Here is a 15,080-nt window from a genome sequence, read left to right on the forward strand (position 1 = left end):
AGCGAGGGAGAGAGGAGGGAGAGAGAGAGGAGGGAAAGAGAGGAGATCGAGAGAGGGAGAGAGAGACAGAGACAGAGAGAGGAGAGAGAGGGAGAGGAGGGAATGAGAGGAGAGAGAGATAGAGAGCGAGAGACAGAGAGAGAGAGAGAGAGAGAGGAGAGAGGAGAGAGAGACAGAAGAGAGAGTGAGAGAGAGACAGAGGAGAGAGTGAGAGAGAGACAGAGGAGAGAGAGAGAGAGAGAGAGAGGAGAGAGAGAGACAGAGACAGAAGAGAGAGAGAGAGACAGAAGAGAGAGTGAGAGAGAGACAGAGGAGAGAGAGAGACAGAGGGAGAGAGAGAGAGAAAGAGAGAGCGAGAGCGAGAGCGAGAGCGAGAGCGAGAGAGAGAGAGAGAGAGAGAGAGCGAGAGAGAGAGAGAGAGAGAGAGAGCGAGAGAGGGTTTACATGGGAGTCAGATAGTCTCAGTGACTCCCGTCCGTCTCGGGGTCTCGGGGTCTCGGGGTCTGGGGGTCTCAGGGTCCCGGAGTCCCGGGCCCCCCCTCACCTGGAGGATGGTGGTGTCGGTGAGCAGCTGGATCTCCAGGAGCTCCGAGATGCTGCTGATGATGTCACACACTTTGCTGTAGAGAACCACCACCACCTTCTGCTTGTGACTGGACGCCTTCGCTCGCTTGGACTTTGAAGTGTGAGCGCCACCTGGAGGGGGAAGAAACACAAATTCAAGATTATCATTTGTTTTTTTTTACAGCATATAATACTCAACGTATTATAGAGCAGCAATTAAAAGGTGGACACTGGAGCCTCCCTCCATTAAATGAGGACTGAGAGCCTCTGGGAAGTTTTCCAAATGGAACTAATAGATTATCCACGACTGCAAAAACAAATATTGACTAAAAGATGAAGCCCAGTCACACTGCGACGAGCTGTGACCTCTCAACCTAACCTGCTGACACACACACACACACACACACACACACACACACACACACACACACACACACACACACACACGTGCCAAAATTGAATAAATACACCATTTAATAATTACATAAACGTGTCATTAATTAAAATAAATGTATCATTAATTAAAAATAAATGTCATTAATTAAAAATAAATGTGTCATTAATTAAAAATAAATGTCATTAATTAAAAATAAATGTATCATTAATTAAAAATAAATGTCATTAATTAAAAATAAATGTATCATTAATTAAAAATAAACATGTCATTAATTGTGCCACAAATTGATTAAAATACCAAATGATTTTAAGTAAAAACAGAATTATTTCACAAATCCCCCCAATTAAATTACTTCATGGTCCGACATTTCACTGCTTCATGTATTTATTTTACCAGACAAATATTTTATCTGACAAATATTTTATCTGACAAATATTTTACCGGACAAATATTTTATATGACAAATATTTTATCTGGCAAATATTTTATCGGACAAATATTTTATCGGGCAAATATGTTATCTGAGAAGTATTTTATCTGACAAATATTTTATCGGACACATATTTTATCGGGCAAATATTTCACCGGACAAATATTTTACCGGGCAAATATTTTACCGGGCAAATATTTTACCGGACAAACATTTTCTCGGAAATATTTTAGCAGAGAAATATTTTATCTGGCAAATATTTTACCGGACAAATATTTTATATGACAAATATTTTATCTGGCAAATATTTTATCGGACAAATATTTTATTGGGCAAATATGTTATCTGAGAAGTATTTTATCTGACAAATATTTTATCGGACACATATTTTATCGGGCAAATATTTTACCGGACAAATATTTTACCGGGCAAATATTTTACCGGACAAACATTTTCTCGGAAATATTTTAGCAGAGAAATATTTTATCTGGCAAATATGTTATCTGACAAGTATTTTATCTGACAAGTATTTTATCGGGCAAATAGGTTATCTGACAATTATTTTACCGGACAAATATTTCATCGGACAAATATTTCATCGGACACATATTTTATCGGGCAAATATGTTATCTGACAAATATCTTATCGGCGGCTGCCGACGTTAGCGAGGCGTGACGTAATGCAATACCAGCCGCGGTGTATCGGGGAGCCGTTTCCACAACAAATACTCTGGATCATTAGTAGTAGTTATGTATAATTAGTAGTATTGATGGATCACTGATTAAAAACCAAAACCAAGTGTCGTATAAGGCGCTGCGGTGAAGCCTGACCTCCGTGAGGATCCACCCGGTACACCGGGTCGTACTGGGGGTAGATGGAGTTCTGCAGGTGGAACTTGGTGTACTGCAGTACTCTCTCGATCACGTCCTCCAGGTACACCGCCTTGGGCATGTGCGGAGACGTCATGATGCTGAGCGCCGTCAGGCAGGCGTCGGCGGACTTGGTCACCCGCTCCATGATGAGGTCCCGCCACAGCCGCTCCTCGTCCAGGGAGTCGTTGTCCTGCGAGGCAGGAAACCATGACGACGACTATTTATCAAAAACTTTAAAAGTTACGGCGCGAAACTTCTAAACTTGTTTTCCTCCGTGGGATTCCTCCAGATTCCCTGGGACATAGTTTTATTTTGATAGTCACTGTACTAACAATCCAACTTGGTAGTTTTGTTTTGATAGTCACTGTAATAACAATCCAACTTGGTGGTTTTATTTTGACAGTCCATGTAATAACAATCCAACTTGGTGGTTTTATTTTGACAGTCCATGTAATAACAATCCAACTTGGTGGTTTTATTTTGACAGTCCATGTAATAACAATCCAACTTGGTGGTTTTATTTTGACAGTCCATGTAATAACAATCCAACTTGGTGGTTTTATTTTGACAGTCCATGTAATAACAATCCAACTTGGTGGTTTTGTTTTGACAGTCCATGTAATAACAATCCAACTTGGTGGTTTTATTTTGATAGTCACTGTAATAACAATCCAACTTGGTGGTTTTAGTTTGACAGTCACTGTAATAATCCAACTTGGTGGTTTTATTTTGATAGTCACTGTAATAACAAGCCAACTTGGTGGTTTTATTTTGATAGTCACTGTAATAACAATCCAACTTGGTGGTTTTATTTTGATAGTCACTGTAATAACAATCCAACTTGGTGGTTTTATTTTGATAGTCACTGTAATAACAATCCAACTTGGTGGTTTTATTTTGATAGTCACTGTAATAACAATCCAACTTGGTGGTTTTATTTTGATAGTCACTGTAATAACAATCCAACTTGGTGGTTTTATTTTGATAGTCACTGTAATAACAATCCAACTTGGTAGTTTTATTTTGACCGTCACTGTAATAATTCAACTTGGTGGTTTTATTTTGATAGTCACTGTAATAATTCAACTTGGTGGTTTTTATTTTTATAGTCATCGTAATAACAATCCAACTTGGTGGTTTTATTTTGATAGTCACTGTAGTAACAATCCAACTTGGTGGTTTTATTTTGATAGTCACTGTAGTAACAATCCAACTTGGTGGTTTTATTTTGATAGTCACTGTAATAACAATCCAACTTGGTGGTTTTATTTTGATAGTCACTGTAGTAACAATCCAACTTGGTGGTTTTATTTTGATAGTCACTGTAATAACAATCCAACTTGGTGGTTTTATTTTGATAGTCACTGTAATAACAAGCCAACTTGGTGGTTTTTATTTTGACAGTCACTGTAATAATCCAACTTGGTGGTTTTATTTTGATAGTCACAGTAATAACAATCCAACTTGGTGGTTTTATTCTGATAGTCACTGTAATAACAATCCAACTTGGTGGTTTTATTTGATAGTCACCTGGTGGTTTTATTTTGATAGTCACTGTAATAACAATCCAACTTGGTAGTTTTATTTTGACCGTCACTGTAATAATTCAACTTGGTGGTTTTATTTTGATAGTCACTGTAATAATTCAACTTGGTGGTTTTTATTTTTATAGTCATCGTAATAACAATCCAACTTGGTGGTTTTATTTTGACAGTCCATGTAATAACAATCCAACTTGGTGGTTTTATTTTGACAGTCCATGTAATAACAATCCAACTTGGTGGTTTTATTTTGATAGTCACTGTAATAACAATCCAACTTGGTGGTTTTATTTTGACAGTCACTGTTATAACAATCCAACTTGGTGGTTTTATTTTGATAGTCACTGTAATAACAATCCAACTTGGTGGTTTTATTTTGATAGTCACTGTAATAACAATCCAACTTGGTGGTTTTATTTTGATAGTCACTGTAATAACAATCCAACTTGGTGGTTTTATTTTGATAGTCACTGTAATAACAATCCAACTTGGTAGTTTTATTTTGACCGTCACTGTAATAATTCAACTTGGTGGTTTTATTTTGATAGTCACTGTAATAATTCAACTTGGTGGTTTTTATTTTTATAGTCATCGTAATAACAATCCAACTTGGTGGTTTTATTTTGATAGTCACTGTAGTAACAATCCAACTTGGTGGTTTTATTTTGATAGTCACTGTAGTAACAATCCAACTTGGTGGTTTTATTTTGATAGTCACTGTAATAACAATCCAACTTGGTGGTTTTATTTTGATAGTCACTGTAGTAACAATCCAACTTGGTGGTTTTATTTTGATAGTCACTGTAATAACAATCCAACTTGGTGGTTTTATCTTGACAGTCACTGTAAAAACAATCCAACTTGGTGGTTTTATTTTGATAGTCACTGTAATAACAAGCCAACTTGGTGGTTTTTATTTTGACAGTCACTGTAATAATCCAACTTGGTGGTTTTATTTTGATAGTCACAGTAATAACAATCCAACTTGGTGGTTTTATTCTGATAGTCACTGTAATAACAATCCAACTTGGTGGTTTTATTTGATAGTCACCTGGTGGTTTTATTTTGACAGTCACTGTAATAACAATCCAACTTGGTAGTTTTATTTTGACCGTCACTGTAATAATTCAACTTGGTGGTTTTATTTTGATAGTCACTGTAATAATTCAACTTGGTGGTTTTTATTTTTATAGTCATCGTAATAACAATCCAACTTGGTGGTTTTATTTTGACAGTCCATGTAATAACAATCCAACTTGGTGGTTTTATTTTGACAGTCCATGTAATAACAATCCAACTTGGTGGTTTTATTTTGATAGTCACTGTAATAACAATCCAACTTGGTGGTTTTATTTTGACAGTCACTGTTATAACAATCCAACTTGGTGGTTTTATTTTGATAGTCACTGTAATAACAAGCCAACTTGGTGGTTTTTATTTTGACAGTCACTGTAATAATCCAACTTGGTGGTTTTATTTTGATAGTCACAGTAATAACAATCCAACTTGGTGGTTTTATTTTGATAGTCACTGTAATAACAATCCAACTTGGTGGTTTTATTTTGATAGTCACTGTAGTAACAATCCAACTTGGTGGTTTTATTTTGATAGTCACTGTAATAACAATCCAACTTGGTGGTTTTATCTTGACAGTCACTGTAAAAACAATCCAACTTGGTGGTTTTATTTTGATAGTCACTGTAATAACAAGCCAACTTGGTGGTTTTTATTTTGACAGTCACTGTAATAATCCAACTTGGTGGTTTTATTTTGATAGTCACAGTAATAACAATCCAACTTGGTGGTTTTATTCTGATAGTCACTGTAATAACAATCCAACTTGGTGGTTTTATTTGATAGTCACCTGGTGGTTTTATTTTGACAGTCACTGTAATAACAATCCAACTTGGTAGTTTTATTTTGACCGTCACTGTAATAATTCAACTTGGTGGTTTTATTTTGATAGTCACTGTAATAATTCAACTTGGTGGTTTTTATTTTTATAGTCATCGTAATAACAATCCAACTTGGTGGTTTTATTTTGACAGTCCATGTAATAACAATCCAACTTGGTGGTTTTATTTTGACAGTCCATGTAATAACAATCCAACTTGGTGGTTTTATTTTGATAGTCACTGTAATAACAATCCAACTTGGTGGTTTTATTTTGACAGTCACTGTTATAACAATCCAACTTGGTGGTTTTATTTTGATAGTCACTGTAATAACAAGCCAACTTGGTGGTTTTTATTTTGACAGTCACTGTAATAATCCAACTTGGTGGTTTTATTTTGATAGTCACAGTAATAACAATCCAACTTGGTGGTTTTATTTTGACCGTCACTGTAATAATTCAACTTGGTGGTTTTATTTTGATAGTCACTGTAATAATTCAACTTGGTGGTTTTTATTTTTATAGTCATCGTAATAACAATCCAACTTGGTGGTTTTATTTTGACAGTCACTGTAATAATCCAACTTGGTGGTTTTATTTTGATAGTCACAGTAATAACAATCCAACTTGGTGGTTTTATTTTGATAGTCACTGTAAAAACAATCCAACTTGGTGGTTTTATTTTGATAGTCACAGTAATAACAATCCAACTTGGTGGTTTTATTTTGATAGTCACTGTAAAAACAATCCAACTTGGTGGTTTTATTTTGACAGTCACTATAAAAACAATCCAACTTGGTGGTTTTATTTTGACAGTCACAGTAACAAATGTGTAGAAGCAGCTTCAGGGTGGGTGAGTTCCACTGGAGCAGGATTTGAATATTGTTTTTTTTTTCTTTTTCAATGGAAAACATAATTGTCCTCAAAAAGACACGTCTCTGCTCTCAGTACCCAGCGCAGTATTTACGGTATCAGATACTCATTCCGGGTGAGACCGTAGAACCCTCGCCGCCGGGCTCACGACTTACGTGGTTCAGCAACGTGGAAAGTTTGACGCTGTCTTGAATGTTCTTCTCCAGGATATTCAGGATTTTCACCAGCTTGCTCGTGGAAAACTGTGAAGCAAAACATGGCCGGTCAGCGGCGGGTGGCTAACGGTGGCTAACGGTGGCTAACGGCGGCGGAGCCGGGACAAGTCACCTTGTTGAAGATCCCCATGGCTTTAAGCTTGGCAGAGTCGCTCCCCAGCTCACTCAGCTGATGTTTCCCCAGCAGGAGCTCTTCAGGCACCTCGTCATCATCTGTGTGCGGGAACACCGTTTTTCTTTTCAAAACATTTCAAAAACTTCTCCATCACTGTCACTGACACGGTACTTTGATACAAGATGGCAGCAGGAGGTGGAGATGAACCACACTGACGTCTGTCACTTTACATTTCGCCGGCAAAGTTCTGTGCCGCCCTCTAGTGGTGAAGAGTATTTATACATGATTACTCTTCAACACACTGTCGCTGTGAGAGCAAATGTTGTTTTTTTTTAGAAAAAATGTGAAATTGGATAATTTCCCACGACACACCTGACGAGATCTGGATATCGTATTTTTTATTCAGGATTAAAACAATTTGTTGTCTGGAATTTTTTTTTGAGTTTACGCGTCTAAAATATCACTTCACATAAATTGGACACCTTTATTGTGAAAGGTGTTGCGTCATGTGACCTCCACAGATGCATTAATAAATTCTGACCAAAGGGCGGTTTTTAATGTCATTTTTGACGATCCAGTGTTTTTTGATCAGCCTCTGTCAGTTTTCATATTTATACTTTCAAAAATAAAATAAAAATCACATGGCGGCCGGATTAGATCCTGTGGCGGGCCGCTTCTGGCCCCCGGGCCGCATGTTGGACACCCCTGGACTAAACGTAGACTAAATACAAGTTGGATGAGAGCGACCGCACGGCGACGCTTCGAGGGGAAACGAGTCATTTTTTTTTGCATTTCACTTCAGAAAAGTTTTTGAAAAAAATGTCAATTTTTTAAAAATGAACACGGAGAGACGGAGCCCCAGCAATTCCGCCTCGTTTTACGTGACGATGTTGTCGGAGGATTTTAGAAAAGCTCCAGCCTGAGAGGCGTTTCTAAAAAGTTGTGTTTCCAGTGTGTGTGTGTGTGTGTGTGTGTGTGTGTGTGTGTGTGTGTGTGTGTGTGTGTGTGTACCTGCAGCAGTGGGGTCCACGTCCTCCAGGCTCTCCAGGATGTTGTCCACACTCGATGCAAACCTCTTAAAAGCGGAGGAGTCCATCATTTCTGTCAGAAATCAGAGCAGCTCAATGTCATTTCCTCGTTCGATAAAAAAAAAAAAAAAATCCAGGAGAATTTTTTTAGTGAAAGTCAAAAAGAGGGTGAGGTCCGTACCGTCTGGGCTCATCTTGGAGTCGTACAACTTCCTGTTTTTCTGTTTCTCCTTTTTCTTCAGCTTTCTGGCCGCTGGACACAAAGACGACATCGGGAAAGTTTTCATGAGGTGGAAAATACAGTTGGTTTAATCCAGGGATCAGAATAAAAACTGTTTCGGTTCGAGGATTAAAACTGAGCTGGTGCAGAAAAATCATTTCTCCTGAGGAGCAGTTCAGGAAAAGTTCTTCCTGAACTGTGGAGCTCAACGACCTCATGACCGCCGGGAACACTTCAGACGACGGCTCCAACTGAGGAACGGTGAGGAACGGTGAGGAACGGTGAGGAACGGTGAGGAACGGTGAGGAACGGTGAGGAACGGTGAGGAGCGGTGTGAGGAACGGTGTGAGGAACGGGGTGAGGAACGTGAGGAACGGTGAGGAACGGTGAGGAACGGTGAGGAGCGGTGTGAGGAACGGTGTGAGGAACGGGGTGAGGAACGTGAGGAACGGTGAGGAACGGTGTGAGGAACGGGGTGAGGAACGTGAGGAACGGTGAGGAACGTGAGGAACGGTGAGGAGCGGTGTGAGGAACGGGATGAGGAATATGGTGAGGAATATGGTGAGGAACAGGGTGAGGAATGGGGTGAGGAACAATGAGGAATGCTGAGGAACAGGGTGAGGAACAATGAGGAACAGGGTGAGGAAAAGGGTGAGGAACGGTGAGGAACGGTGAGGAACGGTGAGGAACGGTGAGGAACGGTGAGGAGCGGTGTGAGGAACGGTGTGAGGAACGGTGTGAGGAACGGGGTGAGGAACGTGAGGAACGGTGAGGAACGTGAGGAACGGTGAGGAACGGTGAGGAGCGGTGTGAGGAACGGGATGAGGAATATGGTGAGGAATATGGTGAGGAACAGGGTGAGGAACAATGAGGAACAGGGTGAGGAAAAGGGTGAGGAACGGTGAGGAACGGGGTGAGGAACGGTGAGGAACGGTGAGGAACGTGAGGAACGGTGAGGAGCGGTGTGAGGAACGGGATGAGGAATATGGTGAGGAATATGGTGAGGAACAGGGTGAGGAATGGGGTGAGGAACAATGAGGAATGCTGAGGAACAGGGTGAGGAACAATGAGGAACAGGGTGAGGAAAAGAGTGAGGAAAAGGGTGAGGAACGGGGTGAGGAACGGGGTGAGGAACGGGGTGAGGAACGGGGTGAGGAACGCTGAGGAACAGGGTGAGGAACGGGGTGAGGAACGGGGTGAGGAACAGGGTGAAGAACGCTGAGGAACGCTGAAGAACAGGGTGAGGAACTGGGTGAGGAACGCTGGGGAACGCTGAGGAACAGGGTGAGGAACAGGGTGAAGAACCCTGAGGAACAGGAACTCTTTGAAGAGTTTTCTCCAGACATATCAATCAAAGCCTCTAGAATCCCTAAAAAATAAATATTCACCTTTCAACACCATTGTTGTTCCACAACACAATAGAAACTCTAAATATAACTATTGGGCATATCATTTTTTTTTTTAAAAGTGCACAACAACAAAGTATCCTTCGCCTCCCAATCGGAAGGTTGCAGGTTCAATTCCCATCTTTGCCTGCCTCCATGCCAATAATAACAATAATAATAACAATAATAATAATGTGTTGCTTCTCCTGCCACTCAGAGACGCTCTACGTTGTAAAAGACGGTTCCTGAACTGAACATGGCCGTGGAGGCAGAAGACGCTCACCGTCACTCAGGTTGGGGGTCGGCGACCCCTCGTCCGACTCGTCCGACCTCCAGTCCCGCTGGCGGCCGCCGGAGCCCCGCCGGGCGTTCTGGACCCCCCCACTGCGGCGCTGCTCTCCAGACCGCCGCTTCTCCTCGTGCTTCCACGTCTTGTCGTTGCTCTTTTTGTGCCGTTTCCTCACGACTGAGACGGAAAAAACAAAGGGGGGCGTTTACTTTTTTTTACGTGAACATAATGGCAAAACAAGCACTTTTTTTTTTTTTAAAGTTTGACACCGACCCTCGTCGTCGGACTCTTCCTCTTCCTCCTCCTCCTCCTCTTCGTCAGAGTCCACCTCGGTGTACTTGGACTTCTTGCTGATGATGCTGTGTCGTCGCTTGTGCGTCTCTGAGGAGAAGAAAGTTTGAGCAGAGGGAAATAAACATTTCAGTAGTCTGGCACCTTTCCTTTTTGGATTCACGCGGCGACGTCGTCGCTTCACAACTGAGTCGCTAATAAGCTATGCATTTTAGTAACGGGACAGAAAAGCACATCAGAATATAAAGAAATAAGGGGAAATACAAAAGCTGGTAATTACTTAAATAAAACACAAATTGTAAAAATGATAAAGCACTAATTGCAACATTTTTCAGGGTTACAGTTCAGACTGATGAGAGAATAGGAATATCATTAACTAGAACATTTTACTGTGCCTGCCACCCTACTGTACGCGTGAGCCCGCGGCGGGGTCAAAAGTACGTGGAAACCATGTCATTAGCTAGTTCTGCATCGCAGCGCCACCACGAGGCCACCCTCCAAATTTCAGCTCATTTGAACAAACTTGTTAGCATGCGATGCTAACACCTGCGATGCTAACACCTGCGATTTGCCTGAAAAGCGCAGAGGATACCTCCCAGGTGTAGCCGACCTGGAATCTGGTGTTATATCACATTCTGACATGCTAAGCTAATTAGCTTAGCTGGGCGGCTAATTAGCCAGTTGACGGTGATCGCAGGCCACCCTCCAAATCTCAGCTCAATTGAACAAACTTGGTAGCACGCTAATTGGCATGCTAACAAGTGTTGATGCCGAGGCGTTGGCAAGAGGAATATCATTAATTACATTATTATTACGTTGAGTTCTTTAGATTTTATTTCATTTGCTGTTGGTTTGGGGTTCTAGTCTGAAAGCTGTACGTATTCCAGATCCATAGATAGAAACACAAACGAGCCACGAGCTTCAGCTTTTCATTTTCTTGGTCAGTTCAAGCGAACGTCGTTTTTTTTGGGGGGGGGAGGTGTTTGTATTTCCCGAGTGTTGAAATATGAACCGAAATTAACCGTTCATTCATTCAATCATTTGATCCACCAGTTCAAACTGAAATCACGAGGTTTGTGGGTTTACTTTAACTTAAAGAGACGAGACGCTAAAAAAATATGTCATAGTGTGAAAAAGCCCCCAGACCGACGAGGAGCAAGTCCCACCTTTGGACGACCTGTCGAAGAACGAGCAGTTCCGGGGTCTGGAGCCGTGTGCGTTCTTACTTTCTTTGACGATCCGCTTCACCTCGTCGATGCTGAGCTTCTTCAGCACGACGATGGGCTTGGCCTTCTTGTTCAGGTTCTCCACCAGCGACACCCTCTCCAGCCGGACGCGCGGCTCGCTCCAGGCCTCGGCCACCGCCACCGCCACCGCCGCCGCCGCCGCCGCCGCCGCCGCCTTGCCCTGGCTCGGCGGCGGGGGCTCCTTGCCGTCCCGCTTCAGCTTGGGGATGATGAAGTTCTTGAGGCTCCTCGACATCCCGCCCAGCAGGTAGGAGGGGAACTCGCTGGGCTTCACCTCGGGGGGCTGCCGTTTGTTCTGGCAGCCGCCGCCGCCGCCGCCGCTCGTCCGGTGTTCCTTGCTCTGCTGGTTCTGGAGGCCGGAGACGCTCGTCTTCTGCTGGCCGTTGAGGTCGGCCGGCCGTCTGCCGCCGTCCTGCTTGGTTCTGGGACTGTCGGCTCGGCCTTGCTGCTCCGGGGAGTTCCTGCTGCAGTTCTCTCTGGACTGCGTCTTGTGTTTCTTGCTTCGGTCTCGATTTTTGTCTCGATCGCCGTCCCTGTCTTTGTCTTTGCCTTTGTCTCTGTGTTTGTCTCTTTCATCCTCTCTGTCTTTGTCCCTGTCTTTAACTTTGTCCTTATCTTTAACTTTGTCCCGGTCTCTAACTTTGACCCTCTCTTTGTCTCCGTCTTTGTCCCGGTCTCGAACTTTTTCTCCGTCTTTGTCCCGGTCTCTAACTTTTTCTCCGTCTTTGTCCCGGTCTCTAACTTTTTCCCTCTCTTTGTCTCCGTCCCGGTCTTTAACCTTTTCTCCGTCTTTGTCCCTGTCTCTAACTTTTTCCCTCTCTTTGTCCCCGTCTCTAACTTTTTCCCTCTCTTTGTCTCCGTCTTTGTCCCGGTCTTTAACCTTTTCTCCGTCTTTGTCTTGGTCTCGAACTTTTTCCCTCTCTTTGTCTCCGTCTTTGTCTCGGTCTCGAACTTTTTCCCTCTCTTTGTCTCCGTCTTTGTCCCGGTCTCGAACTTTCTCTCTCTCTTTGTCTCCGTCTTTGTCCCGGTCTCGAACTTTTTCTCTCTCTTTGTCTCCGTCTTTGTCCCGGTCTCGAACTTTTTCCCTCTCTTTGTCCCCGTCTTTAACTTTGTCTCTAACTTTTTCCCTGTCTTTGTCTTTGTCTCCCTCTTTGACCTTGTCCCGGTCTTTAACCTTCTCCCTCTCTTTCTCTTTGTGTTTGTCCCTGTCCCTGTGTTTGTCTTTGTCCTTGTCCCTCTCCCTGCCTCGGTCTTCTTCGTGTCTGGAGTTGCGCTCCACCTTGCAGGTGGACTTTGGCGTCTCAGGCTTGCCGACCTGGGATCGGTGGCTGTTGTGGTTCTTCTCCTCCGAGTGCCGCTCGTGTTTCTGCCGCGGCGTCTCCGGCCGCTTGTCGTCCGCGAGTCCCTTGCCGCCGTCCACCTTGTCCTCGTGCCTGTGTTTCGCCTCGCGCCGGCTCTCCGCCTTCTGCTTCTGGGTCTCCGTCTGTCCGTCGGGGCCGGACTTCTGGGGCGAGTCGGTCTGGTGCTTGATGATCCCGGGTCTGCTCTCGTTGACCTTGTTGACCTTCCCGTCGGACTTCGACTTCAGGCGTCGCAGGTGGTCCTCGCACAGCGGCTCCGCCTCCAGGACCACGACGGGCTGGCCGATGACTCTCCCAGCTTGCTGCAGGTCGATACTGACCATCAGCGCGGGCCGACTGGCGCCGTTGCTCGCCGCGCTCGTCTTCTTGGGCGTCAGCTTGCCGACGGCGTTCGCCCCCTGGGCGTTGGGCACCTCGTTCGCCTCGGCGCCGGGTTCCTGAGGGTACGAGTCTTGTTTCCGTTTCTTCAGTGGCTTATCTGCAAATGGGCGACACCGGATTTCAGCGAAACTCCGCGAAACAAACAAACAAACAAACGTAAGCGGACACGTCGGCGCACGAGACGAGACCCTTCACCTTTATCCTGAACCTCCTTGGACCAGCGCTCTCGGTCGCTGGCCGTCTCCCGCTCTATTCTTTCCATCTCCGCGAGCGCGTCCATTTCGGCCTCGTCGAACACGACCCCGCTGACGACCCCAGCCGCCTCCTTGGCGTTCGGCCGCGCCGCGACCTGCTGGCAGTTCGCCTGCTCCTCGACCCCGGCCTTGTGCGGGACGTCCGGCCCGGTCCTCGACAGCTGGTTGTTCTCGTGGATCACGGCGGCTTCGTGGTCCGAGTCGGCCTGCGGCGGCTTCCGGGGGGACTCTTCGGATTGGTCGGCGTCCTGGGCCCGCACCCGGGACAGTTTTAAGGTCAGCCTGGCCGAGTCTTTCGACGGGGAACTCACGATGTCGTACAGGGCGTTTTTGTCCGTCTGCTCGCTTTCTTCTTTGCTCCGCTCCTTCTGCCTCTTCTTGCGGTCGGCGGCGGCGGCGAGGAGCAGGTCGGGCGCCGCGCCGCGCTGCACGTCGGGCGGCGGCGACTGCATGATGAGGGGAGGCCTCGACCCTGCACAAGTACAACAAGTTGAAAGGGAAAACGGAGCATTGGAGGGGGGGATCGGAATGAACCATACCACGAAGCGCCGGTGCAAAAAGAAAGCACGTACTTTTCGCAGCTTGTTCAGATTCGGCCGGGGAACACGCCGACTGCGGAGATTTGACGGAGAACCCAGCGGCCTTCATCGAAGAGTCGTTTTCCTGCAGAGACACAGTCGTCGGGTAATTTCTGACCGTCAGTGTCTTGCTGAGGTCCGGCTCGGGGAGGTGTGGAATCTCCGCAATACCTCATTTCCCAGTCGGTGCGACACGGTCAGGTACTCCTCGTCCGAGCCGAGTCGCGCGTTGTGATTTGACGAGTTGCTCGACAGCGGCCCGGAGACTTTGTTGTCGTGAACATTTCTCACACCGGCAGGGACTGAAACAGACGACAGGATCGACCTTGTTGTTGAGTGCGGAGTTCGCGTGTTCCAACTCTGTTTGGGATCTTTTTTTCTCTGAGAACTCGTTTACTTACCAAAAACATGTATTTGTGGTTTATTAGTCATATTTAAATTGCGCTTATATGTGACGGTGGCCTGCTGGTGCATCAATACATCTGAACGGGGTAAATCCTCGGCGTCCACTTGTTAGGTACAAACGTTTTCACGAGGGATGCACCGACACAGACACCGGTATCGAGTAGGAATAAGGCTAAACGTCAGTTCATAAGTATACGTATTGGTACTCCGTATCCACAAGTGTTCTCAGTGCATCCCTAATTCACATGGATAATTATTGTTGTTCCAGTGACAATTTAAAAATGATTAGGATTGCACCAGCAGTGGAAACACAAAGTGAGAGAGGCGTATGGAACGGAGGCTTTAACGGCAAAACTACAGTGGAAGTCTGAGATCTTCATGAGAAAATGGTTCCCTATAGAAAAATACCTGTCGAACTGAATTGTCACCTACACGACACGGTAACGTCTTAACTGCCCGTCTCTTTATGTATTTGTCTCATATCGGTTCTGTTGTCAGAGTATTATTATTGTTATTTTTCTTACACTGTCATGTATATGCTGTCGAGGAAGGTTCCGTAACGTGATTTCTCATGTTCACGTTTATTATTAAATTTTTTTAAAAATGATTAGGATTGAAAAACAAAGTGACGATTACTTAAAAGTTTGATGGCAACAACTTCTGAAACGACTAAAGTGGCCATAACCTCAGAATGCAAAACAACTGCAGAAGTGACAAAAATCCATTTCTCAAAGGTCAA

The 15,080-nt window shown here is 44.4% G+C and overlaps 1 protein-coding gene across 2 annotated transcripts in view; it reads right to left on the bottom strand.

The window, feature by feature from the left end:
- The window catches only part of LOC308140139 (nipped-B-like protein B), a 51,399-nt gene that overhangs the window by 23,276 nt on the left and 13,043 nt on the right, over positions 1-15,080 (bottom strand). Inside the window, exons 7-18 of one of the 2 annotated variants that reach the window (XM_080509819.1) lie at positions 14,108-14,238; positions 13,931-14,021; positions 13,300-13,830; positions 11,342-13,201; positions 10,098-10,205; positions 9,819-10,001; positions 8,112-8,183; positions 7,914-8,003; positions 6,900-7,000; positions 6,728-6,814; positions 2,223-2,454; positions 545-696 (exon numbers count right to left, since the gene is read on the bottom strand). In XM_080509819.1, coding sequence (XP_080365945.1) covers positions 545-696; positions 2,223-2,454; positions 6,728-6,814; positions 6,900-7,000; positions 7,914-8,003; positions 8,112-8,183; positions 9,819-10,001; positions 10,098-10,205; positions 11,342-13,201; positions 13,300-13,830; positions 13,931-14,021; positions 14,108-14,238 — 3,638 coding nt within the window. Of the gene's footprint in view, positions 1-544; positions 697-2,222; positions 2,455-6,727; positions 6,815-6,899; positions 7,001-7,913; positions 8,004-8,111; positions 8,184-9,818; positions 10,002-10,097; positions 10,206-11,281; positions 13,202-13,299; positions 13,831-13,930; positions 14,022-14,107; positions 14,239-15,080 lie in introns of both variants that reach the window. The other variant, XM_080509818.1, reaches the window with a different exon arrangement.

The sequence above is a fragment of the Blennius ocellaris genome (genome assembly GCF_963422515.1).
Source record: "Blennius ocellaris genome assembly, chromosome: 15".
Lineage (NCBI taxonomy): Eukaryota > Metazoa > Chordata > Actinopteri > Blenniiformes > Blenniidae > Blennius > Blennius ocellaris.